The 26,455-nt window shown below is 37.6% G+C and overlaps 1 protein-coding gene across 1 annotated transcript in view; it reads right to left on the reverse strand.

Annotated features, from left to right (window-relative positions):
• Positions 1–241: 241 nt before the first annotated feature.
• LOC128869666 (apolipophorins) overlaps positions 242–26,455 on the reverse strand; it is a 29,272-nt gene continuing 3,058 nt past the window's right edge. The window contains exons 3-8 of the mRNA XM_054112249.1: positions 13,187–13,216; positions 3,454–10,589; positions 3,135–3,355; positions 959–3,068; positions 774–894; positions 242–684 (exon numbers count right to left, since the gene is read on the reverse strand). Of these exons, the coding sequence (XP_053968224.1) occupies positions 362–684; positions 774–894; positions 959–3,068; positions 3,135–3,355; positions 3,454–10,589; positions 13,187–13,216 (9,941 nt within the window). The 3' untranslated portion in view covers positions 242–361. The remainder of the gene's footprint in view (positions 685–773; positions 895–958; positions 3,069–3,134; positions 3,356–3,453; positions 10,590–13,186; positions 13,217–26,455) is intronic.

A 26,455-nucleotide genomic window follows, 5' to 3' on the forward strand; every position in this document is an offset into this window, starting at 1 on the left:
GTTTACAATGGGTAAACCTCAGAATGTTTATTTGGCATTCAAATCTTCACCTACTAGAAACCTGTATCCTAGTGTCAAAGAATTCATGAAATTACTAGTCCGCGGTGAAAAAACCAATTGGACTATAATTTGTGTGGTACGATACTTACTGTGGTTATGAAATATAAAACGATACAAAAAATTTTCCCCTTAATTAATTTTAAGCACTTCGCTTGACAAAATTTGATTAAAATAAGTAATGTTAATGTTTCAAAATCTGAGTTTAGTAAAAATAAACAATTTTTTTTAACGTATTAATTTTATTCTTATTGTATAACAAAGGCATGTTTAGTTTGTAGTCATTGCTTAAATATAATTCGATCTATTTCGACTTAATTTTCTTATTCGGCAAGAAAGTAGAAGATTTAATGACGCAACGATGCTGTGCATGCAGCCCATGGGGTGCTTCACATTCACATTCGCTAACGATTTCCGTTCTGAAAAGTGTATCAGCTAATGTATTTACCACTTGATTAAAAGTCTTTTTCTGTTCGTTGGGCTTTAATTGATCAAAGTTTTGTGTGGTGAAAACCCAACCCCCATTGTCAAGAACAAAATCAATTCCAATATCATTTTGAAATTGTAATTTCTGTCGTTTCTTTGCATCTTTACCGTCTAATGTTGCGATTAAACGCGAGTTAAAACCTATAATTAAAAAATTAGATATTGTTAAGGAAAAAGATGAGAAGATGGTCCAAATAATAAAAAAGGCTAGTAATCTTGGTCACTCTTACCGACTATTTTTTCTTTGGAAATGCCTTCCATGAACAATTCCTTTACAGGGCCGATCATGTGTAATAAAGCGCCGTTGAAGCTGGTTGCTGCATCCGTTAAATGAGCACGTACCAATTTGAGCTTTAAAAATTACAAAATAGGGTTATATTTATGGAAATTTTTAAATTTTTGCCAGAAAATTTACCAAATTGGAGAATTCCAAGGTATTGCTACGAACTCCAACAATACTCTTTGCAGCTCCTGCACGGAATGGGAAATTGAGAGCAAGACGGAACGCTTTTTCATCAGATTGTGGATTGATGCTTCTCAAAAATAACTCAATGCTCTTGAAAATTTCGACTACTTTTGGATCAGCCACCTCCTGCGAGGCACAGTGTATGCAGAAGTTTTTGGGACCATTAAGCTGAACATTGGCTATGTTACCTTGGTAGTTAATTTTTCCACCATCACTGGTTAACAAAGCCGGATAGAGCTGGGATTCATTGTAAGCAATAACCCCGATCTGCACATCAGTGAAGCCGCGTGTCTTAAGAGAGTCCCGAACTTCCATTATTACAGGTGCAATCAAGTTGCTTAGTAAAGTGGGACTCACGTCCATATCGACGACGAATACAATATCTGCTTTGTTATTCGGTATCTTAACTGTAAACTCCTGACCAAGTTCTCGTTGTCCAACAGCACCAGGACATTTTAAGCAACGTGATGGCAACCTAATGGAAATTTTATGCAATTTGAGTGCAGAACCATAAGAAGTAGCTATTATACAAGCTGCCAGCTCTTTTTCCTTCTCCGGTGCTTCAGCGACTGCGGAATCACATCTTGCGCGGTAGGGTGAAGGGTTCTCAAAGATATAACCAGGTGCCAAAGGTGAAGACAAACTAAATAGCTCGGTACAAATATCTGATCGTGGAGTTTCATCCACTGGTTGGGCAGTAATTGATGCACATTTCCCGATTGCATATCCGTTACCAAGTGAAGCGTAATCTGGAGCGATTGAGCCGTCAATTTGAACGAAATCATCATATGGCTCGGCGTTTCCATTTCCAAGTAGACCGCGTGTCTTGCTGGTGTAAAAACCATCTACTTTAATATTGCACACCTTCAAGTCCTGTGTACACATAACTTCAACACCATATTCTGAATGCAACCAAATGGTGTAGAATAAACGCCAGGCATAAATGCTATTGACATGGTGAGGGAACTCTGCTTGATTGCCATCAATTTTCAGAACGCCAGAGTCCGTGATTTCAGCGAAATTACCATCACGATCGGTTAATATAATAGCTTTGAGCTTGCCGTTGTTGAGCTGTGCAATGATGGTAAAGTTATTATCCACACTGTCTTGAGCCAATATATACTTGCAGCTCCCCGGGAAGGAGTAATGTTGACCATCGAAAGTGAAGACTTGATGGCCATCGGCGATATGACCATGAAGATTAAAGTCTTGGAAGAATATCCAAGATTTTAGATATTCCTCGCTGAAAATATGTTCCCAGTTCTCATTGAAGAAGAAATTAAAAATGCTAAAGCGGAATGACAAGACGCTTGGGAGTTTCTCAAGTATGTCAAATGATTCCGATGTTGCACCCAATAAAGAGGTAAACATATTGCCGGAAATGCTTGATGGTAAATTTACATCCAAATTAGTCCAAATAGAACCTACAGCTTGCATTAGGAGTTGCGTCAGCTCTTGAAAAACTTGCTCATCATTTATTGGCTTATTAGTTAGCTTCGCCTCAGCATATTCACGGAATTTGTTGAGGAATTCGGTACCTTCTTGAGTTAATGGTAAAATTTGCAATTGTTCAAAGAGATTGCTGAAAAACTTTAAAGTATTATCCAAAAGGCGAAGGTTTTTCAAACGGTTCTTCAATTCACTTTGGAGTGCATCAAGTTTGGGAAGTTTCGTTAGATATTCCCTCAATTCCTCGGAGAACTCCTCAATGATCTCGGCTACTACTTTAATAAGTTCTTGAATAGCTTCATTCAGTGGCTTCAATGTATCATTAATGGCTTTGCCATAATTTTTTAACGCAGGTCCGTATTCTTCCAATATGTTCCAAGCATCTTGGACCAGTTGAGTTAGAATATTTACTATTTTCACGCGCAAATCTCCAAGAACTTTGGAAGCGGTAACCAACAGGTCTTCCCATGCTGGTAGCACGGTTTCCTTTAATGTATTTTGCAAGTTTTCATAAAATTCTGCAATGGACTTGTGCACGTTTTCAAAGAATGCAGTAGCAGTCTTTGATACATCCTCAGCAATTTTCAAAGCCCTACTGTAAATCTTCTCACTGAAATATATATAAAGATTTATATTAAAAATGTTTAAAAAATGTATACTACCCTCGTTAACTTACTAGCTTTCATTAATTTGCTTTAAGGCTGGGTCATTCGCTAGTTCGTTAACGATTTCGTTGAGACTTTCCTCATAATTTTCCTTCAGCTTCGAAAGATCGGGTGTGCTACCCTTCAACAATTGTGTTTGCTTATTGACCATTTCGCGTAGATGTTTAAATCTGCTCTTTATTTCTTCAATTGTTGCATCTGTATCCTTTTTCATTTCGGTTTCAGCAACAGTCTGTAAGAAATTCAGGAAATGTATTTGTAAGAATACATTGATTTCATCTGCACAATATTATAGTTTAATAATTAATAAGTCATTTTCAGTTAACCTACCAGAAATGATGTGATGTCATCGCGGTTGCTCGAGTAGCTTGTTTGCAAAAAGTTGACAGCATCTAAAGCCACGCGACCATTGAATAGTTGCTTATCAATGCCTTGAATACTAACATTAAATTCCCTGCCAAGTTTTACAGCGGCGTTCAGATCGAGAAGACCCTTGCGTTTAACAGTGAATTTTGACTGTGAGGGCTGTAACTCGCTGACGAGTTCAAATGGAGCTTGGCTGAACAGTTGCAGCTTACTATCTATCTTCACTGCGTATTTTTGGCGATTGAAATCGACTGCCACCTGTAAAATGGGCTCATTCAGAACGTACACGGACACATCAGTATGCTCCATTGTAGCGTAAACGTGGGCAACAGCTTTCAGATCTGATGCACCACTATGCAAAATGGCACCCGCACTGAACATTTGTGAGTCCACGTTAACCGCTGTGTGACCGCTGAATTCGTATTTAAAACCCAGACCGGTGGAATGCAATGTTTCCAAAGTAGTAATATTAAAACCATTGCCTTGGTTGATGCTTTGTGTGCGCAGGGAACTGATAATCTGTTGTTCCGGATAACGGAATATGTCCAAAATAACTTCGCTGTTAACAATCTTTTGCTGGCGGTTAACATCAAATTTCCCAGAGATTGTCAATGGACGAATAGTTGGATGTTCAAACCTCATTTCACTGTTTACATTTATGTCTAAGAGCTCAGTACCAGTTATATCAGCAACAGCCTTTAGACGAGTAACATCATTTGGTTTGTTCATTTTATCAAAGTAGAAGATGATTGAATTCTCGTAATGTCCAAAGATTTTTCCTTGCCCGGGGAATAGTTGCTTTACTTCTAGTAAAAGTTCCCGATGAGGTAATGTGACCTGAATATTAGAGTTGGTTGGCAATATGTTGGCGACAAACTTATACTTTAAGTTATTATTTGACACAATTTGTGATTCGAGGCTATATTGAAGCTTCAATCCTTGAGGAATAGTCTTTGATTGGAATTCAAATTCGTAAGGATAGCCAAGTTCCCGCAAATCTATTACAATAAGTAAGGAATGTTGCGGCGACTCTATTTCTTGGCCATTTTGGGAGACAATAGACTGCAACTGCACATTGGTACATTGTTTCTTCTCCTCACATATTGATAATTTAACATCAACTTCCTTGTTCGTAATTTTCAAAGTAGACACACCTTTTTTTGGACCAAAAGTGCCATCCAAGGTATATGAGAACCCCATTTCTTTGTCAACATTAACGTCATAAATTTGATGTATGAGTCGGAAATTTGTCTTCTGTAATTTTCCTTTATATTGTGCCTGGCCCTGGCCTTCAATAATGCTCTTGCTCTTTTCCTTTTTATGCGAGTAAGTCGCGCTGCCAGCAAAAATTACATCCTGTGCGTTTTTCAAATGAAATACTATAGATTTACCCTGGGATCGCACATCAAGGTCGTAATTTTGAAGATTTAATTTTGCCGAATTCAAATTTGCTTGAATGAAGAAATCATCAAAATTCTTATATGATGATTCTGAGTTATAGGAGAAATCTAATTCAATCACATTTTTTATTTCAATCGAAAGCTTCGATTTGTGATCTCCTAAAATTTCAAAAAGGCCCACAAAAACTATAGGACCACTTTTTGGAGTTTTGACAAACAAATCAAATCCTTTTTTATATTGCGACTGATAGATTTTGGAGTCAGATGAATATACGCTGTTGCCACACTTTGCCTGCCACTTGACCTCATAAGCATCGACTTCAAGTTTCTGCAAATGTATATCTACACCAACATTTTTAGCTGATTCGAAACTACTGTCCAATGCGTAATGTGCGGTTGCTTTGTTGACACCATCAAAATTGAGACCAACAGACATTTTAACAAAATTATTGTTATAATTACAGTTGAATGAATATCCTTGTTTTATGCTAGTTAAGCCGTTTTTAATAGCCCCCTGATGCTCGTAAGTACCCTCCAATGTCAGTGGTCCATGCATATCTTTAGTTTCCAAATCGAAAGAATAAGCACTTTGTTGCTGTGAACTCTTCCAAACAGTGTTCAGACGCAAGAATTGTCTATCTCCAGCATGTTCATCTACATGCAGTTCAATGACATAGGTGCCAGTTCCATTTGATGGCTTTATTAGCTTACCATTCGAGCTGAACTGGACCGACTTGATGCTACTCCTTGGTAATTGAACATTTCCTTGGACTTCGTATGATGCGGGGCTATCGTTACCGTCCAAATTATATCTACCATTAATATTGTAGTTGAAGGATTCTCCATATTTAAGGTCAATTCGGAAAATGGCATGTTCGCTATCATATTCATCAACTACAAAATCCGCATTTGCAGGTATATTTAGGAAATCGCCTCGTAGGCTTGATTTAATTTCGATGGTTTTGCTTTGCTCTTTGGGTAAATGTTTTAAACTCGCTGCTAATTCCAATTTCTTACTGTCAAAATTAGTGAACGTCAATTCAACATTTTGCAAGAGCTCTTTTGTTTTAGAATTAAATTTGTCAGCGTTAACCGTGAACGCCAAAGAGCGTTTTTTTTTGTCGTATGATTCACTTACTTGTGCGTCAAGATTGCCTTGTGCATTACCGGTTTTGGTATTGGTGGTAACTTTGTGTTTGACATTACCATCAATAACATAACCCGTAGGGGAAGTAAAAACAAAGTTTCCCTGCAATTCGCCATTTATCCGAAAATCTCCTTTAACCGCAGCAGTAGCATCGAATGCAATTTTTTTGTTTGAAATTTCTGCTAAATTCTTAGATGAAAACTTCACTTTATCCAAATGGCTTTCGGTCCTGAAGAAAACTTTTTTGTCGTCGTCAAAGACAATTATTGTTTCCACTTCATATTTGGGTGCTTGCACTTGGAATTTTGAATTTACGTCAACTTTATGTTTCTGATCGGATTTAATTGTTTCAATTGCTACGTTAACTTCGCCTTTCCCATTTTTGGCGACTTTAAAGTCAGCTTTAAGTACTGCTATATTTTTGGCGGACAAATTGATCTTTCCAGCTGACAGTTTGTCTTGAGGATGATGCAGTTCACCGATATATTTTAGAATTTCTGTATTGTCACGTGATACTTTCAACTCGTTGCTGGTCTTGTCGGGTGCACCAATCACTTTGACATACCATTGAAATGGCTTATCTTTCTTACTAAACTGTGCTGTACCAATAACATCAATATGAATATCTTGAGCGGTGAAACGTTGACCTAGTTCACCTTTAATTGTGATTGATGTACCCCAACTAGTGGTAAGAGAGTTATCAATGACAAAGCGATACCCATTAAAGTCACTCTTGGCGATTATGTCAGCAAAATGTTTGTTATATTTTCCATGTAACTCGACAATATAATCACCTTGAGCATGCCGATTACCGTTATATTTGCATTTAAAAGCAGTCAGCCTCTTGCCTCGCACTAATTCAGTATCGAGTTCCAGTTTGTTGTTACCAGAGGTTATGCCATTTAATTTTAATTGTCCAAACACATTCTTCTTTTGCCTGATAGTTATTTCGTGTTTGAAGTTGCTGGATGCAAAGGCATTCGATTTTTCAGACGTTGTGTACTGGACTTCATTATTAAAATCCACTTGCCAATAAGCAGCGGCGCCAACCAACTGTACAACGAATAATTGTTCAGCCAGCTGGACACTTGCGGAGCCTCCATAGACATTGTCGGGCGTCCGCTCATCATTTGTGAAGAATCCAATATCATATACCCCCTTATCCACCTTGAAGTTACCTTTGATCAGATATGAATCCTTTCCAACGCCTATGCGCATTTCATTGTTCAACCAAGCTGGTCCCACTTCTGCCCAACCGTTTACAACAACACATTCATTTTGTTTATGTTTTATCTGGAAATTATCGAAAATGTATCTGGCTAGTTTGTCGCCTGTTTTTTGTAAAACTATCCTTCCATCCATACTATAGCCATTAATTTCCTGGGCCACACCATTCTTATCCTGAATTTCAATAACAGGACGATATTCATTACCACTGCGAATGAAGCCAATCCTGTTTCGTTTGACGTTGTCATTATCCTCATATTGAGCATATAGGACCAATTCTTTGTTGTCGTTTTTCCAACCGGACTCAAGGGCAAAGTGATACAACGGGGTATTAAAAGCCAACCGTCCATAAGAGTGGGGATTCGATCCAAGCTCAAAGGTGATGCTAGCAGTATGAGATTCTATCGATCCTGGAGTATTCAATTCAAGTTTCCACTCCTGACTGCCACTATTTGTCTTTGACACATATGAGCCCTGCAGATTATATTTTCGTTCCGTTTCTGTGCAGACACTGAAACTAACAGGATGTGTTAAACTGTAAATATCCCCATTATTTGCTGAGTTTTCTTTTCCAATAGCAACCCCAGCTGCATTTATACATAAATTCAGTCCAATGCTATCCAATTGATTAAAGCACATGTGGTATTTATCGATGTTTTGCTTCTTGGCAACTTTTGGCGTAACTACCTTTGTTGATTTATCAAGTTCAGTTATATAAAATCCTGGGTTAAATTCCACATCGATTAATTCGAGCTTGTTTCGGGGCAACTGGATGTCTAAATTGAAGCCATTTCCTTCGTTAATGAAATCGAACTTAATATCGGCACCAGGCGCTGAATGAAAATTTGATTCTATCTGAAGTCCTGTAGCCAAAACATACGCGTTAAAACCAAGTTGTAATTTTAAACTAATATCAACACTTGGTACTAGCTTCATTTGATATTTGGTGACCATCCAATTTTGCTCAAGGACAGCATCGATATCTAGGTTTATACCGAAATCTAATTTATTAGCGGAAAAACCTTGCGTATTCAGCTCTAATGGTATACCAAGACCAGTCGGGTATATGGTATTTACATCAAGGAAAAGATCGTGCAAAGTGAATTCTTTATTGAACGATGAGAGTTCCTTTTTTACTTCATCAAATATGAAAGAAAAATGTTTAATTATATCATTTAATGTGCTTGGAATCTGATCTCCAAGGCTAAGGAATAGCATTTCTGAACCGAAGAACTTCATTGATAAGTCAAGATTGATGTCTTGAAGGTTTTTGCTCCCATATGTTTTATATTTTTTTGAAAATTTTGATATGTCATCAACAATGGAACGACGGGCGCGATTAGGATTTCCTCCGACTTCGATTAGTTTCATTATCTCATCAAAGTCCTTATTAAGCAAACCTTTAGGTCCAACATAATATTCCAAAACATTCTCTAAATTTTCTTGCCTTGCACTTACTTCGAAAACGTTAAAGTTCGTGCCGAAAATTTCAGTGCTAACATTAAGCCTTGCCGAACGGGGCAAGAATCCATGTTGTGAATATATCAACTTGTAATCGGAACTACCACTAACACCTAGTGCATCAAGTTTGTAGGACACTTCATTATTGTAGCTGTAGCGTCTAGAGTCTTTCGGGAAATGTTTTGTAATACGAATATGACCCAAAAAGTAGCGCTGATGAGCACGATAAGCGTCCGTTGAATCACGTATTGCTTTAAGACTGGATGCAATAAATCCACCAACTTGATATAATGGCTCTGAATTTACAATATCTGCAATATCGGTGGCCAAATTAGCTGTAGGACAATTAATAGCTGCTAAATATGCTTCGATTCTTATCTCCGAATCTTCATTACGATCCCGCAGTAAGGCCAAGGCTTTTGAAGCCAAAACTGAATCGCAGCTAGCTGAAGAAAAAGCCTGCAACGCTGCCACACGAATACGCGTCGAGTGGCCCGATGAAGCACACTCAGCCAAAACAACAGCAGCGTTGCTTGTTAAGTGTTCCATATTAGTTATACCTTTCAATACATTTACAATACGATCTTCGTCCTTTTTTGTGTTAGCTTTGCAATGCTTTAGATTATCAATAAATTTCTTTGAGATTCCGTCCAAGTCTGCTTGCTCACATCCATTTGCACTGCAATATTTCGAAACCAGTTTGCCAATAGACAAATATACTTGTTTTGGAGCGTTGTATGTTAATAACTTTTCTGCTTGATTTAAAGTGTCTTTATCTACAGACTGTACGAGGTTTAGTGAAATAATGGCGATAAGCTTTTCATGTTCGTCTAATTTTGTAAACTGTTTTAGAATGGCCTTGGTAGATTCGGAGGTGCCAGTGCGAAATAATGCATCCAGATACACCTTACGTGCCAAGACGGTGTTTGGGTGAGCCACAGCGGCCAATTCTAGCAAGGTATCCGTGTCCGCGTTACGCATTAAACGTATAAGTTCAATAAAACCTTTGGCAGAGTCTTTTTTCACATAGTCGTTCAGTAAGTCGACTAGTTGAGTTAAGGCCGATTTTAAAACAGCCAAATTTTTAGTTGTATATAACTCCGGTTTTTGAAAAATAATTGAAGTGCCATGAGCGCCAGTCTGAGGGGCAACTGCGGCTGCGCCAGATAGATTTTTTAACCTTAGGTTCGTAATTACTTTGCCTTGCACACTGTGTATACCGTTCTCGCCCACACCAAAGCTGTACTCTTCAACCAAATGGACATTTTCAACAACGCCATTCGAAATTTTCGATTCCTTGACATAGCTAGCTTTGAAAATATGCGTAGATTTGATTCCAGCCGCTTGGTTAACAACACCTTGGATTAAACCACTATAAGTATTCTCTCGATAGTTACATTGATCTAAATCCCGTGTTTTGGTAACAACCTGCGCTCCACCAACTTTAGACTCTGATGTATGCGTTGTACACTGGCCAAAGACATCAATTTCGGTACCGTCTTCCGTGCTAGACTGTAACAAGGAAATAATAGCTCGTTTTATATTCAAAGCATATTGATTGTCATTGGGATCGGAGCACAATTGAGACTCTAGTTTGCCATTCACTAAGGTAAAATGTACAGGCTTCTGAATGCTTTGCACTATCTTCTTTTCTATGACTTCTTTGGTGGTCGAAACTTTGATAATACTCAGTTGTAATGTATATCCGCAATTGCCTTCAGCAAAAACTTTAGCTGTGCCAACTAGTTTTAAGTTTGTGTCATCGATATCTGTCGACACGCCTGGCCCTAGTCCATATGTCAGAATTGAATCAAAGTTGTATTCGTAAACATTTCCTGGCTGAAATTTTAAGATCCCATTGTCAGCTAAAGGAGAAAAGGAGTTAAAAAATATATTTATTTTCTTGTAAATATGCATAGATATGTAAAGCGTTTTTCAGTAAGAGCGCTTCAACTTTTTTTTTGAATAAAACACAAACGGTTTGACTTTTTTAACTAATTTTTTTTTTTTATTATCGAGTTGGAACATATACATTTAAGTGTGAAATTGGATTTCTTTTGCATGACCACCGCGTGCACGTTTTACGAAGTCCAATCGTTGAACCCAATTTTCGACCACTCTTTTGCATAAATCGGCCGAAATTCCAGCAATTTCGTGTTCAATATTGGCTCTGAGCTCACAAATCGTCGCCGGCTTGTTACTGTAGACCAATGACTTCACATAACCCCAAAGAAAATAGTCTAGAGGCGTCAAATCACACGAGCGCGGCGGCCATTCGACCGGTCCATTTCTGGAAATAATGCGCTCATCGAACTTACTCTTCAACAAATCAATTGTAGCGTGTGCTGTGTGGCTTGTGGCCCTGTCCTGTTGAAAGTCCATACCATTCAATTGCGGCCAAAAATAATCGTTTATCATGTCGCGGTATCGATTTCCATTCACAGTAACGTGGCGATCGTTCTCGTCAACGAAAAAATATGGGCCAATTACGCCGCAGGCATGTAAACCGCACCAAACAGTGATTTTTTCGGGATGCAACGGTGCCTCATGAATCACGTGTGGATTGCTTTCTGCCCAGTAACGCATATTTTGCTTGTTGACAAAGCCATTGAGACAAAAGTGAGCTTCATCACTGAAGATGATTATTTGGAAAATTTATAAATTTTCATAAAAAATTTGCACGATTTGCAATCGTTGCTCAAGTGTGTGAAAAAAGTTGAAGCGCACCTATTGAAAAACGCCTTATTTACATGTAGAATATCGTGGATAGTGAGAGAGTGTAACAGAATAAAATAGACCTTTTCTGAAAACTCTGTCAATGTGTTTGAACACATTATTCTTCGAACAGTTGAACCGAGTTTGACGGAACTTTCCCTGACAGGCTTTCTTTTATCCCGAAAACTTCATCCAGGTAGCGTTTGCGTCAAAATGCTTATAATGATCTTATTTATGATTAGATTAGATTCTATATACCCTATAGGCAAATGCAGCAAGAGAGAATATGTTATAGGTACTTATGTAATATAACGGAAATAAGTTATAAATAGGCAGAACTTTGGACACCTTACAGAATGGAGAATAGTTATGATGTTTAAATTTTTATTAGGAGTAGTTAAATGCGATAGTAAAATCCTAGCAGCCGCCGTAGCCGAATGGGTTGGTGCCTGACTACCATTCGGAATTCAGAGAGAACGTATAGTAGGTTCGAATCTCGGTGAAAGACCAAAAAGAAGAAACAGTTTTCAAAGTTTAGCGGCCGCCCCTTAGCAGGCAATGCAAACCTCCGAGTGTACATATTTCTGCCATGAAAGAGCTTCTCATAAAAATATCTAACATTCGGAGTTGACTTGAAACTGTAGGTCCCTCCATTTGTGGAACAACATCAAGACGCACGCCACAAAGTGGAGGAGAAGCTCGGCCAAACAGCCAAAAAGGGTGTACGCGCCAATTATATAATATATATCATATATATACATATATGGGCATATATATATATATATGTATATATATATTTATTATATATGTAGTTAAATGCGATAGTAGAATCCTAAGTTAAGCTAAGTTAATAAGCTAATTTAGAGCTTTTTTGTATACAAAATTTTTAACTGGAGCTACTAACAGCCTATTGAGAAGAGTTTTTAAAAGTGAAATGTTCACTGCCTATCTATAATTTATTTATAAGAATTTATACAATATAAGCATAATACATAATACATGGTTACAGTTTAAAAATACAATAAATACATGAATAATAAAAAAAAAACAAAATTTGAAAACATGCTTTTATTTAAATGTTGTAAGATGTTACAATAAATAAAAAATTTGGTGTACTATTAATTTATTTTGAACTTTCACATTTCTACATGTTTTTCCTAACATACTAAGTAGATTTGACAATATAAAAAAATTATTTTTGCTCAATTGATTTCAATATAAGTAGGTATGATATACCTATGTATAGTATTTTCTAAATACAAAATGCACTTGCGCTGAGTTATATATTTTCATGTAAGTAATATGTGTTTTGAATATCAACCAAATCAGGCCATAAATACAGGTTTGCTGAATATCTTGACAACCAAAGTCACCGGGAAGTTGGTTAAAAATTGGTCGTAAGACTCTATCGAAATAGCCGTACATTGAGAGCAAGTTAAATAAAATCATTTAACAAATGTTATAATTATCATAAAGAAAAAAGAGTTAATAGTTATTTGTTAGCAATGGAATAAAAATAAAAGAAATCGCAATTGTCATTTTCGTTTCATTCCTTTGCGAAATCCTTGTTGGTAAAATAATTCAAAACATTTAATAGGTTACGTTTACTGCGTATTCTTATCATGAAAAGTAAAGCTTATTATGAAATTTAGTATTGGGATATCACGTAGAGTAAAATCTTGGGCATGGTTAAGTTTTCAGCCAAGGTAGAAGTTCAATTCATCAAAATATCAAAGTTTATACTTACATTGGGGGCATCCTCTCTTGCAAGTATTGGCTGTAAAAATATAAAAAATATGCTTAAATTAATACATAATATCTTAAAAATTTTATTATAATTTAAACAGAATATCCGCGAACGGCGAATTTTTCGAGACTGAAGTTGACTTTAGAAAACAGAACACATAGAACGGTATATATACGGTACATACATATGCATATGCGCACAACAATTGTCCTCACGCCGGTAGCGGAAATTAATGAATTAATTTGACCATTTAGTAAAAATTCTCTTCTCGGGCTTTTAAATCGTAATTAAAACATAATAGTTTTTAGTTGAAAAGTATTACTTTTGATGTTTGGAAACATTTGACTCTTGTAAAAGTTGCTTTCAAAATTTTTTGTTCTGATTGAACTGTCTATTTCTTATTATTTAATTTCTACAAGTTTTCAATGTTTAATATGGTCAGCTGTCATAGCATCAGTAATCACATACAAGATTATTAATGACATATTTATAATAAGTATATTAGATTATCTACTTTTCCATGCTTAACTCCCAATCCGTAATTAAAAAGCAAGATGCCCCCTACACAATTTCTCCCTCAAAATCTGAGATTATAAAATAGTCCTAGATAATACCATACTTTTTGACATATAACCCTGTATTCTCTGTGTAATAAATCACTATTTTTACGCATGTAAAGAAAAACGTCAAAATAATAACTAAATAAAATGGATACCGGCAAAAAAACCAGGTTTGTAGACATAATTCTAATGAAATGTTTGTTAGGTGCTATTAATTATGCATTCATATAACAGAAAAAAAGCGTTTGTTCATGCTTATTATAAAATGTAACATCGAATTTCGAATGCGTATTGCTGCCATACGTTTTTGAAACCTCAGTATACGTCGTTTACGGATTTGTTTCAACTGTTTATTATTAGCAGCCAATTACGCAATTAAATTAGCTTCAGGCGGTACCCCATCTGCGTGGAAGTACTACGATAAAGTGCACCATATCCTTGGCGGATACAAGTATTTTAACCTTGAAGCAGTTGTAGAAGAGAATGTAGGTTAGTACGGTGAAGCTTTATAACCTCATGCGTATATTAATTGTTTTTGTATGTACTATTTAATAAAGTGGAGACCCTTCATATTGAGGCAGAGGAAGAATGCAACAGCTCTTCTCAAATACAAGCACCTTCGATGGAATTTGCATTGGAATTGTCTTCAGAACCTCCGAAAAAACGCAGAAAGGATAACGAAAATTTCCAATATGCATATTTGAAAGAATTTCGGGCGGCCAACCAAACGATTGCCCGAGAAATCGAAGAACTGAAAGGAGATAGTAGAGAAGCCCTGCAAATTGAAAGAGAACGCAATGGTACTCTCGAAAAATTTTTAGAGGCCTTCAAGCAAAAAAGGTAGTGGAATTTTCTATCGCTACCCAAATGAATACAAATTTACGAAAACCACACCAAAAAAAAACTTAAGATTTAAAAAAAAAATTAAAAAAATTTTGATAAATGAATTATTTTTATTTTAAATTTACAGAATACGAATTTTAAGTTTAGGGAAGGAATTGTTAGTACTTTAAGTAGGTTTAATTAATTTAATAATAAAAAAATTAATTTAAAAAGAAAAATGTGAAATAAATGAAATTTAAAAGGAATATAAAAACGAAGCGATTGATTCTCGAATTTGTTCTGCGCTGACGTTGTGGTCTTGAGTATAGTAGGTAGGTTCTGGTTGCTCTCGTTGATTTACGAATTCGAAATTTGTTTGGCTTTGGATCCATTTGTTGTTAATGGTATCATAACGTTCATTTGCTTTGACCTGTTCCTGGTTCCTGCTTATTATACAATGTAATATTGAATTTCGCATGCGTATTACTGCCATAATTTTTTGCAACCTCAGTAAACGTCGCATACGGATTTACTTCAACTGTTTATTATTAGCAGCCAATTCCGCAATTAAATTAGCTATTCCTTCTCCTTGTAATTTCTTCATACCGTTAATAATAATATAATTAAACAAACCAAAAACACCGAAATATTCCACCAAAATAATTTCTAAGAAGAAAAACCTCTCAAAGCAGTATTAGCAGCTGGTTGTCAATTTTGCAGGTAATTAGCCATATGTGAACGGGTAGAATATTTTGGTGGATTTATAATATAGGTGATTGATACATATGTGAACGCATTATTACTCTGAAATCAGAGTATTTGAAGGTTACTGTACATATTTAAAGTTAACTGTACATACAATGCTCTGCCTATGAATGTGCGCTGGATTTCTTGAGAAGTTTTCTTTGCTGTGGCGAGTGCACATATATAAACACAGCAAATGTATATACATACATGCGCATATGTATGTATATAACTATGGATAAAATATTGAACAAAGAATTTGTCTTAAATTTTGTGTTTTGAACGGGATTTCGTTTGCCGAATCGTTGAAAATGTTCCAGAAAGCCTATGGCGAGTGTGACTTATCCTTTATCAAAAACATGGGTCTACGAGTGGTATAAGGCTTTTGCAGAGGACCGAGGAATCGTGGAAGATTTGCCCCGATCTGGTCGCCCAGCAACGTCTTCAACGGATGAAAACGTCGACAAAGTCAAGGAAATGGTGCTGGAAAACCATCATTTAAATTTGAGGGAGGTAGCGTGACCTTAGTGTGTCTCACGAATCAATTTGCAACATTTTACACCATCAATTGGACATGATACGCGTGGCTGCTCGCCTCGTTCCAAGGGAGTTGAATTTCTTTCAAAAAATTCATCGGGAGAAGGTGGCTGAAGACATGCTTGAGCAAGTGAACTCGGACCCAACGTTTATCCAGCGCATCATAGCAAGTGATGAGACGTGGGTATATGAGTTTGACATGCAAACCAGTCAATAGGCGGCTGAATGGCGCTATCCATATGAGCCGAAACCCAAAAAACCACGTCAAAGTCGGTCAAAAGTGAAAGTCATGCTACTCGTTTTCTTTGGTTATCATGGTGTTGTGCACTCGGAATTCATTATACATGATTCTACGGTAAGTAAAGAATATTATTTGGAAGTTATGTCACGTTTGAAAGAGAATGGTCGAAACGGCCCAATTTGTGGAAAACTCATGGATCTTGCACCATGATAACGCAACATCTCACAAGGCTCATATTGTGAACACTTTGCACCGAACAACCACCATATTCCCCGGATTTGGCCCCCTGCGACTTTTTCCTTTTCCCAAAACTTAAATTGCCACTCCGCGAACGCCACTTTGTGTCGACAGAGGCCATTGAGGAGAATTCGCTGGAGCGTTTAAAAGGTGCTTTAATGGCTGGACTAAATCGTTCGAATGCAGCCTACTTTGAAGGCGACAAAATAAATTATGATGATTAAACAATTATTTTGCGCCTTATTGAACAATTCCCTGTACTTTTTTGACAGAATGTATAACATTATCATCTAATAACTAAACTAGGTTTATTTTCTTTACTATCATAGTCAATTTAGTATGCTGTTTTATATAACGTTTCCATCGCAGCTTACTTTGGGTTTGGTGGCTAGCATGTTTAATCGCAAACATTAGCCAAAACACTTGTCAAATCCCATTCAAATATCTTAACCCAAATCAATTTCAAATCTTTTACAGCGTGCTTGTGATGAGTCTTTAATATTATATTAAATCGTGCCTATACATAATGCATAATTAAGAATTTACATTCCAATATTTTTGTTTTCCTGTTAGCTTCAAATATTAAAAACAACAGAAGACAAAGAAGTAAATAAATTTCGAACGAAGTTATGTATTTAATAATACGGGTGGGCCATATAGCGTTTGCTTTTTGAACCACCTATTTTTTTGAGAATGGTAACACAAATGACATGTCAAATGTATTCATAATTTACTTAAAGGTTTGACATTTACGAAATGGGACGCTATACGCTTGAACAAAATTGGGAAATATTGAAAACCTATTTCCAAAGAGGTGAGTCTTCTTCTTTTTTTTGATTTTCACATCGGTGGCTACGTCAATAAGCAAAATTGTCGGACTTGGGGCTCAGAAAATCCACACGTTACTGTAGAGAAGCAAATGCATCCAAAACGAGTCACTGTGAAGGCGATATGCGCCGGCGCGTTGTCGTGATGAAGGGTTCAATTGTTGACGAGGTCAGGCCGAACCCGGGCGACACGGTTTTTCAGCCGAAGGAGCACTTCTTTGCAAAATGCCGCGTTTACAGTGCTTCCTGGAGGTACAAACTCCTTGTGGACGATGCCTCGAGAGTCGAAAAGATGATCAGCTGCATTTTCGCCAATGCAAAATCCTAACACACTTTTAAAACAGCTTTCACGCGTGGAGTGATGTTAACTGCACCGCTGCTGCCACCGAACTGGGACCGATTTCTAGTGGAAGGGGAAGGTCCAACGATCATTTTCCCTCACCAGCCGATTTGGTTGATCGCTTGACAGACGCTCCGCGCGGGAAGGCTCATTACTTTTCAATCAAACCCTGTATAAAAGCGTCCATTGAATGACAAAAACCCAGAAGCGTTGCAGTATTTTGAATGTGGGCAAATGTACATTTATGTTTGTGTACCAAGATACCATAATTTTTAATATAAAATTGGTGACAAAATTGAAAAGAACATGCAGGAAATGATAACTTTCATCAAAATTTACAACAAAAACACAGATTTCGATATTTCCGAATCGTTTGTCTAGCGAGCCATCAAAGGTATTATCTTCCAGCCTTCCAATCAAACTGCGATTTCTACGGTATCTTATTTTACCCGGTACTTTACATGAAAATAATTGTGGCAAAGAAGACAGGAACATGCAGTTCTCGCCCTGTTCCGCTACTCGACTTGGAAGTTCACCACAATAAAACAAATTGGAATCTGAATTGATTGTTAGTAGCTCCAATTGGTTTTGAGAAGAGAATTTCCTAACCTAGTTTAGTGATCGGAACGGGACGGCATCAGTACCTTTCTGTAATTATACATACACATATTCTTTATATCACAATTTTGAAATGAAAACATGTCTCGGCTGAGCGGGAAAAACAATAAATTAAATGTGTTATGCTATAAAAGTTTGGTGGACGTAATAGTCCATGATTCGAGTAAGTGGTGCGAGTTTAACCCAAAAGAGAAATATATGTATACCAAAGCTAGGCAATGTTAGCCACTAGCGGGATTAGATTAGATTAGATTTGTGGGGGCTGGGCAAGTCCAAGCACTCAGTCAGTAGACCATTGTACTACACCCGGATAGAGATAGGAAAGATAAAAGGTGGATGGTAAAAACGGATAAATTAGTTTGAGGTCACTCTTCCACAAATCTCTTGGATTCATTGATGAATTTTAAGAGATCCGGAAGAGGAAGAGTATGAACTTTGTCCATACTCAGTGTATCGCAACCCAATATCCTAAGTCTGATTCTGGAAAACGCAGGACAGCTACGGAAAAAAATGATTTGCAGTGTCGTCATTCTCAGGACAGGAGTAGCTATATGCTGACCACAGACGTTGTGCCCTGTGATTACACCCACCAGTACTCTCAGCTCCTTCTTGCTGAGTTTTAGGAAGACAGAAGGAAGGTCGCTGTTTTCCTGTTTGGTTCTTTCACAAAGCACATGGCTTCTCTGCACGAGTTCAACTCAGACCAACGACCTCTGTGAGTAGACCTCATGAAGTGGTCAATCCATAGTTGAATCGATGCGGAATTGACACCTAGAAAGGGTTCAGGGCCTAGTGGCATACTTGCAGAGCCTTCATTTGCCAATTTATCAGCCAACTCGTTCCCTGCAATACCACAATGTCCAGGCACTCAAATAAGACAAACTTTGTTTTGCAACACTGTTCAGTTTTGTCTTACATTCACCGACTAACTTCGAAGAGCAGCGTGGGTTAGCAAGGGCTTTCAGTGCAGCTTGACTGTCACTACGAATTCCTATACTGTTGCCCCGCCACTTTTTCTCAATTAGCCAGTACGCTACATTCAAGATGGCATAGACTTCCGTAAGGAATACCGTGGCCATCTGTCCTGTTATTTAGAGCTACCTGCATTTCATTGCATATAACTTCAAGTGATCGTCCTGAGATTAGTACGCACACATCGTCTGCGTAGGCTTGGATGTGTCCAATTTCCTGCAGATCATTAAGAAGAGAGTCCACCACGAAGCACCAGAGAAGGGGAGAGAGTACACCACTTTGTGGGCAACCCTTCTTAACCTCAACCCAGACTTCTTCATCGCTTTCTCTATCCATGGCAAGCAGTCTTTTGGATGGCATAGAGTGGATCCATCTGACAATGATTTCTTCTACTCCATGACTTCTGATAGAAGAGCATATAGAGTCAAAGGTAGCATTGTCGGAAGCTCCTTCAATGTCCACAAACTCGCCAAGAGTGTATTCTCTTGTTTCCAACCCTTTTCGATTATGCTAACGCACTCGTGCAGAGCCGATTCGCAAGTGTTCTCACTTTGAAAAGCATGTTTTCTGACGTTTAGAGGGTCTCGACTTAGAACCCTCGCCCTAATGTGCTTCTCCACCATACGTTCCAGATCCCTAAACATAAACGATGTCAGGCTTATAGGTCTGAAACTTATTGGTAAAGCGTAGCTGTCCTTGCCTGGCTTTGGGACAAATACAACTTTGACCCGACGCCACAATTGTGGAACATAAGCGTGCGCAAGACATGCCATCAAGATTCTTTTCAAAGCCTTCATTAGGTGTTCTCCGCCCCGCTTGAGCATTTGAGTAAAGGAGCCGATAGCCTAGGGTCTTAAAGTTTTTTAATGACGAGAAGGCGAACATTATCTTTTCCTCGTTAACTATCCTGGATGCAATACACCAATCACGTCTGCTGGTAATTATATTGACACGATCAGATTGATCGATAGAGCTTTGACCAACAACATTCCTGGAGCTAGGGAAATGTGTTGAAAAGAGAACATCGTACAGAGTTTGATTAAAAAGTAATGAGCCTTCCCGGGCGGAGCGTCTGCCAAGCGATCAACCGAATCGGCTGGTGAGGGAAAATTATCGTTGGACTTTCCACTAGAAACCAGTCCCAGTTCGCTGGCAACAGCGGTGCAGTCAACATCGCTCCGCGCTTGAAAGCTGTTTTAAAAGTGTGTTAGGATTTTGCAGTGGCGAAAATGCAGCGATCGTTAGAGCAACGTTACTCGATCAAATTTTGCGTAAAGCTAAACAAAACGAGTACTGAAACCATTGGGGTCCAGTGCCTAGGTAAAACGGTGGCACAAGTCGTTCAAGGAAGGTCGGGAGGACGTCGAAGACGAACAGCGATCTGAAAGGCCTTCGACGACGCAAACAGACGACGATGTGAACCGGGTTCGTGAATTTTTGAACATTGACCGTCGTGCTAGTCTACGTGAGATCAGTGAAGAATTAAATTAAACTTATTACAATTTGCGGGAAATCGTGATCGGAAAACTTGAAGGGGAGGCGTTTCGACTCCATCGAGGCGATCCAAAAGACTGTGACAGCCGAATTGAACGCGATTCCGGCGGATGAGTTTAAAAAATGTTTCCAGCAGCGGAAGGACCGCTACCAGCGCTGTACTGACGCTCAAGGGTCCCATTTTGAAGTATATTAGTTGTATAAGCCAAAAGGTTTAATAAAACTGCTTAAAAAAATAAGGCTCATTACTTTCAATCAAACGCTGTACACTTCTGATTTTGAGTCCGTATAAGTACCATTTGGTTTGAGCAGTGAGTCTAGTCCAGCCGTCCGGTCTCTTTGGAGGGCTTTGCATAACCTCGCTGAACTTTACCGTTCCTCCACTTCAATGCAGAAGGTTCTATAAGAGTCCAATTTAGATTATCTAATTTTCTTTTTATATTCCTTCCTCAGCTTTCGGGAGGCAGTCCAATCTTCTTCCAACTGAGTTTTAAGAGCTCTGTTAAGAAGTTTCCTGGAAGTTTTGCGGAGTTTCGAGAGTGCGGCGTTCCACCAAGGGACTGTCTTACCCCCTCTCCTCCTACGTTCCGCGCACACCTTGTTATAACACTCGATCAAAGTTCGCCCCAATGAGTTTGTAGCTTCTTCAATCGCAGTTATTGTCCGGAGCTTGGGAACATCATGGATTTCCTCTTTAGTGAGATCCTCATATCGTGTCGAACCCGCTTCGAGGATTCCGGCCTGCTGGGATCAAGATTGTCTCAGCCGCAAGCCTGATCTCTATATAGCGGTGGTCCGACAGGGAATCTTTATGGAGTCCTTTTCAACCAGTGATATGATCTGATATTTTATCGTTAGATAAAGTCATATCAATCACTTCCTGCCTTCTGCTGGTCACGAAAGTCGGACTGGTACCAACGTTCTGTTTTACCAAGCGAGATGACAGAATGAAGTCCATGAGTTTATGCCCCCTGAAGTTACATTTTGTGCTACCCCAGAGTGTGTTCTGTGAATTTGCGTCACATTCCACAATTAGACCTAATTCCATGGATTCAGCATACTTACAGCTTCCATAAACTCCCTTGTAGGGGGAGGAAGAATGGAGTCGCAAGGAAAATAGGCCGAGACGACAATTGTCTCTACCTCTTTCCTCTCTAATCGATATTTTATTTTAACTGCAACGTAAGTCTTGACAACAGAATTGTCTTAACAAAGTGCAATCAACCGCTTTCGGCATAATAATACACGTACGCGGACGGACCTTTACGAAGGATAGACCCCCACTTTATATCTCCCAAGCCCCGTATTTGCCCTTTAGACACCCACGGTTCTTGAATTAATATTATGGGAGGAACACTAGCGGGAACTCTGATATGTAAGCGAAATAAAAAAAATCAAACCTGGTAAAATGTGGAAAAATTTACTCTCCATATAACATAAAACTGTTAACACCCTAATTATAAATGGTATACCAATAATTACAAAAGCTATACCAAGCCTTGAGCTCGCGAGCAAAAACCAATTTTTTGTTTTCACATTTGTGTGTATACATTTACAATAATATATGTATATGAACTAAAGATTTCCTCATAATACAGGGTACTCTCTCCTAACGGACCCCTCTCTTAAAGGGACACCTCCCATAAACGGACAGTTTTTTCAGTACTAAAAAATTCTTAAGGCTTTTTGAAAATTTTTCCTTCTTGTGCAAACAACCGTCCATAACAGGACGCGGACACTTGTTTTCCACTCCAAAGGATATTTTAATTCCCCATAACCGAACAGCCTACAACATTGTATTTATGGAGGGGAATCCCTTAAAAGTATAGAGGGGAGTCCCCTTTAATGCAGTAAAAACATAAAAATGTAATATATTTACATACGTATACGCGTAATTTCTTATTGTCTGCATACATGAATCGCAATACCTAAGCAGTGTTGAGTTTAAAAGGCAAAGTTAATGCCATTGAAACTCATAAAAATGAAAAACTTCGTGTACGCGAATTGGCAAAGGCATGCTAGATCAGCAAAACTCAAGCTACTTGCATCATCAAAACCAAAGACAAAATTTTACGTTTGTGGATGCCAATCCAGAGAGAAAAAGGAGTATGCTAAAGCCCAAAGTTCTTAATATTGATTAATTTGTGCACACTTAAAAGGAGCAAAGTAAAAGAAATTTCAGAGAGACTCAATTACGACGATTTTAGTGCATCATTCATCAAGATGATGTCAAACGTTGTACCGAAAAGGTATCATATTTGATTGAAGGATATGACTCACGAAACATTTATAATGCAGATGAGACTGGCTTGCTTTTCCGAGCATTACTCAATAAAAAATTTGCATTAAAAGATGAAAAATGCAGAGGTAGGAAAATGGCTAAGGATGGGGTCACAATTTTACACTGCGTCAATATGGCTGGAGAAAGAGAACGCATTTTTATTATTGGGAAATCTGCAAGACTTCGGGCAATTCGCAACATACGTGAAGATCATACAAAAAGGCTTGGATTTGATGACAGATTTTCTCATGAAGTTCGATAGAAAAATGCAACTTCTATTTCTAGATAATGCGGCTTACCAACCTCGCGAACTAAAATTCAAAAATTTTCAAGTTATTTTTCTTCCAGCAAACACAACAGCATTTGCCAACCCCTTGACCAGGGCGTTACAAAAAAATTTAAGTTCATGTACAAATCATTATTTTTAAAACATATTTTGTTTTGGATGGAAGAGACAAATTCTGCTATGGAGTTGTCAAAATCAATCAATTTATTAGATGTTGGTTATTTCATACTCAAAGCGTGGGAGCAAGTGAATCCACAGACCATACAAAATTGTTTCATTAAATCTGGGTTAGGGAAAACAGATATGCCCAATACGTTAGCGGTTGGACCGCAGAAGATGAGCTTCCCGTATCAGCACTTGCTCAGTTCTCCAACGTTATTAATCGAGTTCAAAGCGAAATCCAAGTTGACATGGAATACTATCTTAATTTAGAAATTGAAATATTCATTAATGATGAAGATTTAGAAAACATCAATACTGAAGTGTTACCTGTTTCCCAAGAATGAAGATGAAATAGAAAATAGGATTGACGACAAGTTAAGTTCCTTTAAAGAGGCTTATTTAGCTATCAGAAAACTAACAGCTTTTTCTCTAAACCACAAAGACTTTAAGGGTGTTGAACTGCTTACTGATCTTCAAATACATCTTGAATATATTGAAATGAAAGGAAAACTCGTCAAGCTAAAATTTCTGATTTCTTTAAATCAAAAAGAAGAGGTTATCTGTAAAGTCGGTTTACTGACGATAGTTTAACGTGACAACGTCATAAGAAAATATTGATGGAATGGTTACAATTTTCAAAACAAAATTTTAATTTTATTTGTTTGATAGATATTTTGTATGGATATAGAGGAGGAGGTAAATGGAATTGCAATGGTCAAGTTACATTTACACAAATGTGAAAAATGACGAAACATTTATCAAATTCATGAAAGATATGTTCAATTTCGATTGTGCATCAGACGTTAATAAGTCAACAACACTAAGAGGCACCATCATCGATTTGCCTTTTTCAAGACACTTTACACTCGAAACACTCCCTTTCATTTCCTACTTTTTCTATCATCGTCCTGTTCTCAACAGAGAAATGGTTCATTACCATGCACACAGGAAGAAGGCATATGCATATACAAATATGTGAATTTATATGCAAATGCGCATATACATACATATATATGCTCACTCAAGTAGGACAGAGCCAGATGTCGAACGTTGCCGAACGCGGGGGCCGATTGTGCTCTTTGTCGTTCGTTCCGCGCTCTCGCTTGCAGTTCAAGCACATTAGCTCACATTTGCTTGCGTACGGAATAGATTCGTATATTTGATATGTCAATATGATTTGTATGCATCTTTACAAATAGATTTATTCTTTTTGAAAATTGCGCGAAATTGTATACGTATATGCATGTTTATATACATATATTAGTATAGAACATATCTTATAAGGTATGTGGTAAATATTACCATACATTTTTTCCTTCATATATAATAAAAAAATTAATAATAATAACATTAAAACAACAGGTATGATTAACTAACTTGGTTTTATTTTAAATTCTTCAAGTAAATCAAATTAATAATAATCAATAAGAAGGCATATGCAAATACAAATACGTGAATTTATATATGTACATATGCGCATATACATACATATATACGCTCACTTAAGTAGGAGAGAGCAAGATGTCGAACGTTGCCGTTCGTTTGCTTTGTTCGTTCCGCGCTTTCGCTTGCAGTTCATTCAAGGTAACGACAAATAGGCAAGGTAACTACAAATGAGCAAGGTAACGACACATTTTTTCGTGCGTGCAGCCGGCTAAATCGAATTATAAGACGTTATCACGTCAAAACCTTTCATTGTCAGAATTATAGCGGACAGCGCGTAACCTTTTTTTTTAATTTAAAGCTACCAAAACTGTAAGTAAAAAAAGTAGTATAATTTAAAGAGGCTAAAAATGGTCCCTCTTGCATTTAAAGCTTATGCTGAGAAGATTTCAGTGCTATTGAAAATTTATTGATACTTATAGAATTTGATGTTTTGAAAGTAAAAAGCTAATTTGTTGGTCCTTTTGAGGGTATGCAAGAATATTGGATCTTCTTTCCTGGACCTCTTCTTAACATTTAAAACCTTTTTATAAATTTTAAAAGCCATAGCTATGGTGTATCAATAATAAAAAAGTGCGTGTAGTGTAGTGCACATACCAGAAGTAAACCTTTCAAGGCAGACAAAGAAAGTGGGAGAGACCCGAGAGAGAATGAGAGAGAGAGAAAGAATATATGTATATGTAAATAAATTCGCAACATTTGCAGAGAATACAAATAGACAAAATTTACGGAGAAGGGTCGACCGGTGTAGGTAAACGCCGGACACAAACCGCGGCAACAACGCGCACTACTACTATCACTACACTACTACCAAACGTTTATCACCCGCACAAACGCAACGATTCCAGGACCACAGCAATGGCACAAATTACCGCAAGGCAATACCATTAAGTCCGACGCTGGAATGGATAGCACTTTATTGGCCTCTGGTGACGATACAGCATGCTTGACTGAGCTTTGTATGTGTTAGTGCAGTCGGGTGGCGTCGTGTCACACATACTTGTTGTCGGTAAAAATCAAAAATTTTAGATATTAGCGTCAAGCACCCGACACGCACACATATAAAGTTCTTGTCAAACAATGCTTGACCGTCACCAGAGGCCATATAGTACGTACAAGCACTAGCCAGGGAACGGAAATAAGTGCCAAAAAGTAGGCACCAAAAAAAAACGCCAAAAAGTTGACCAAAAAGCGCCCCAAAGAGTAGTCAGCAAGGAAACATAACGCCAAAAAGTAGGCACCAAAAATGTATTTCCTACAAGTTTGCACCAACAAACAAGCGCCAAAAAGTAGGCAGTGTTATTTCTCACTAGAAATTAGCAACCACTAAGTATATATAAGGTATAGCTCTGTCTCTCCTTTTCCTCTAATGCCCAATATGTTGCATGGCCTTGAAATTTTACTCTCAATTCTCGCTCGCCCAGAAGTTTCACTTCAAAAATACAAGATAATACTGAGGAAACTATAAGAACCTTTTTAAAGAAGTAGTACCTATTGTACATAACCTCAAATATAGCAAAGAAGTTTTTTCAGCCTTTTTTAAAGAAATTATTTTAACATAAGTTTTGAATACAAGGATGAATTTTTCAAACTGTGTTTTTTCAATACAGTCTACATAACCACAAACCATTTATTTAAAAAACGCATACAGTAAGGACAATTTGGACGAGTTGTTAAGTAATTCAATTGGTATTTTCTTTTCTTT

The sequence above is a fragment of the Anastrepha ludens genome, chromosome X (genome assembly GCF_028408465.1).
Source record: "Anastrepha ludens isolate Willacy chromosome X, idAnaLude1.1, whole genome shotgun sequence".
In the NCBI taxonomy this organism is placed as follows: Eukaryota; Metazoa; Arthropoda; class Insecta; order Diptera; family Tephritidae; genus Anastrepha; species Anastrepha ludens.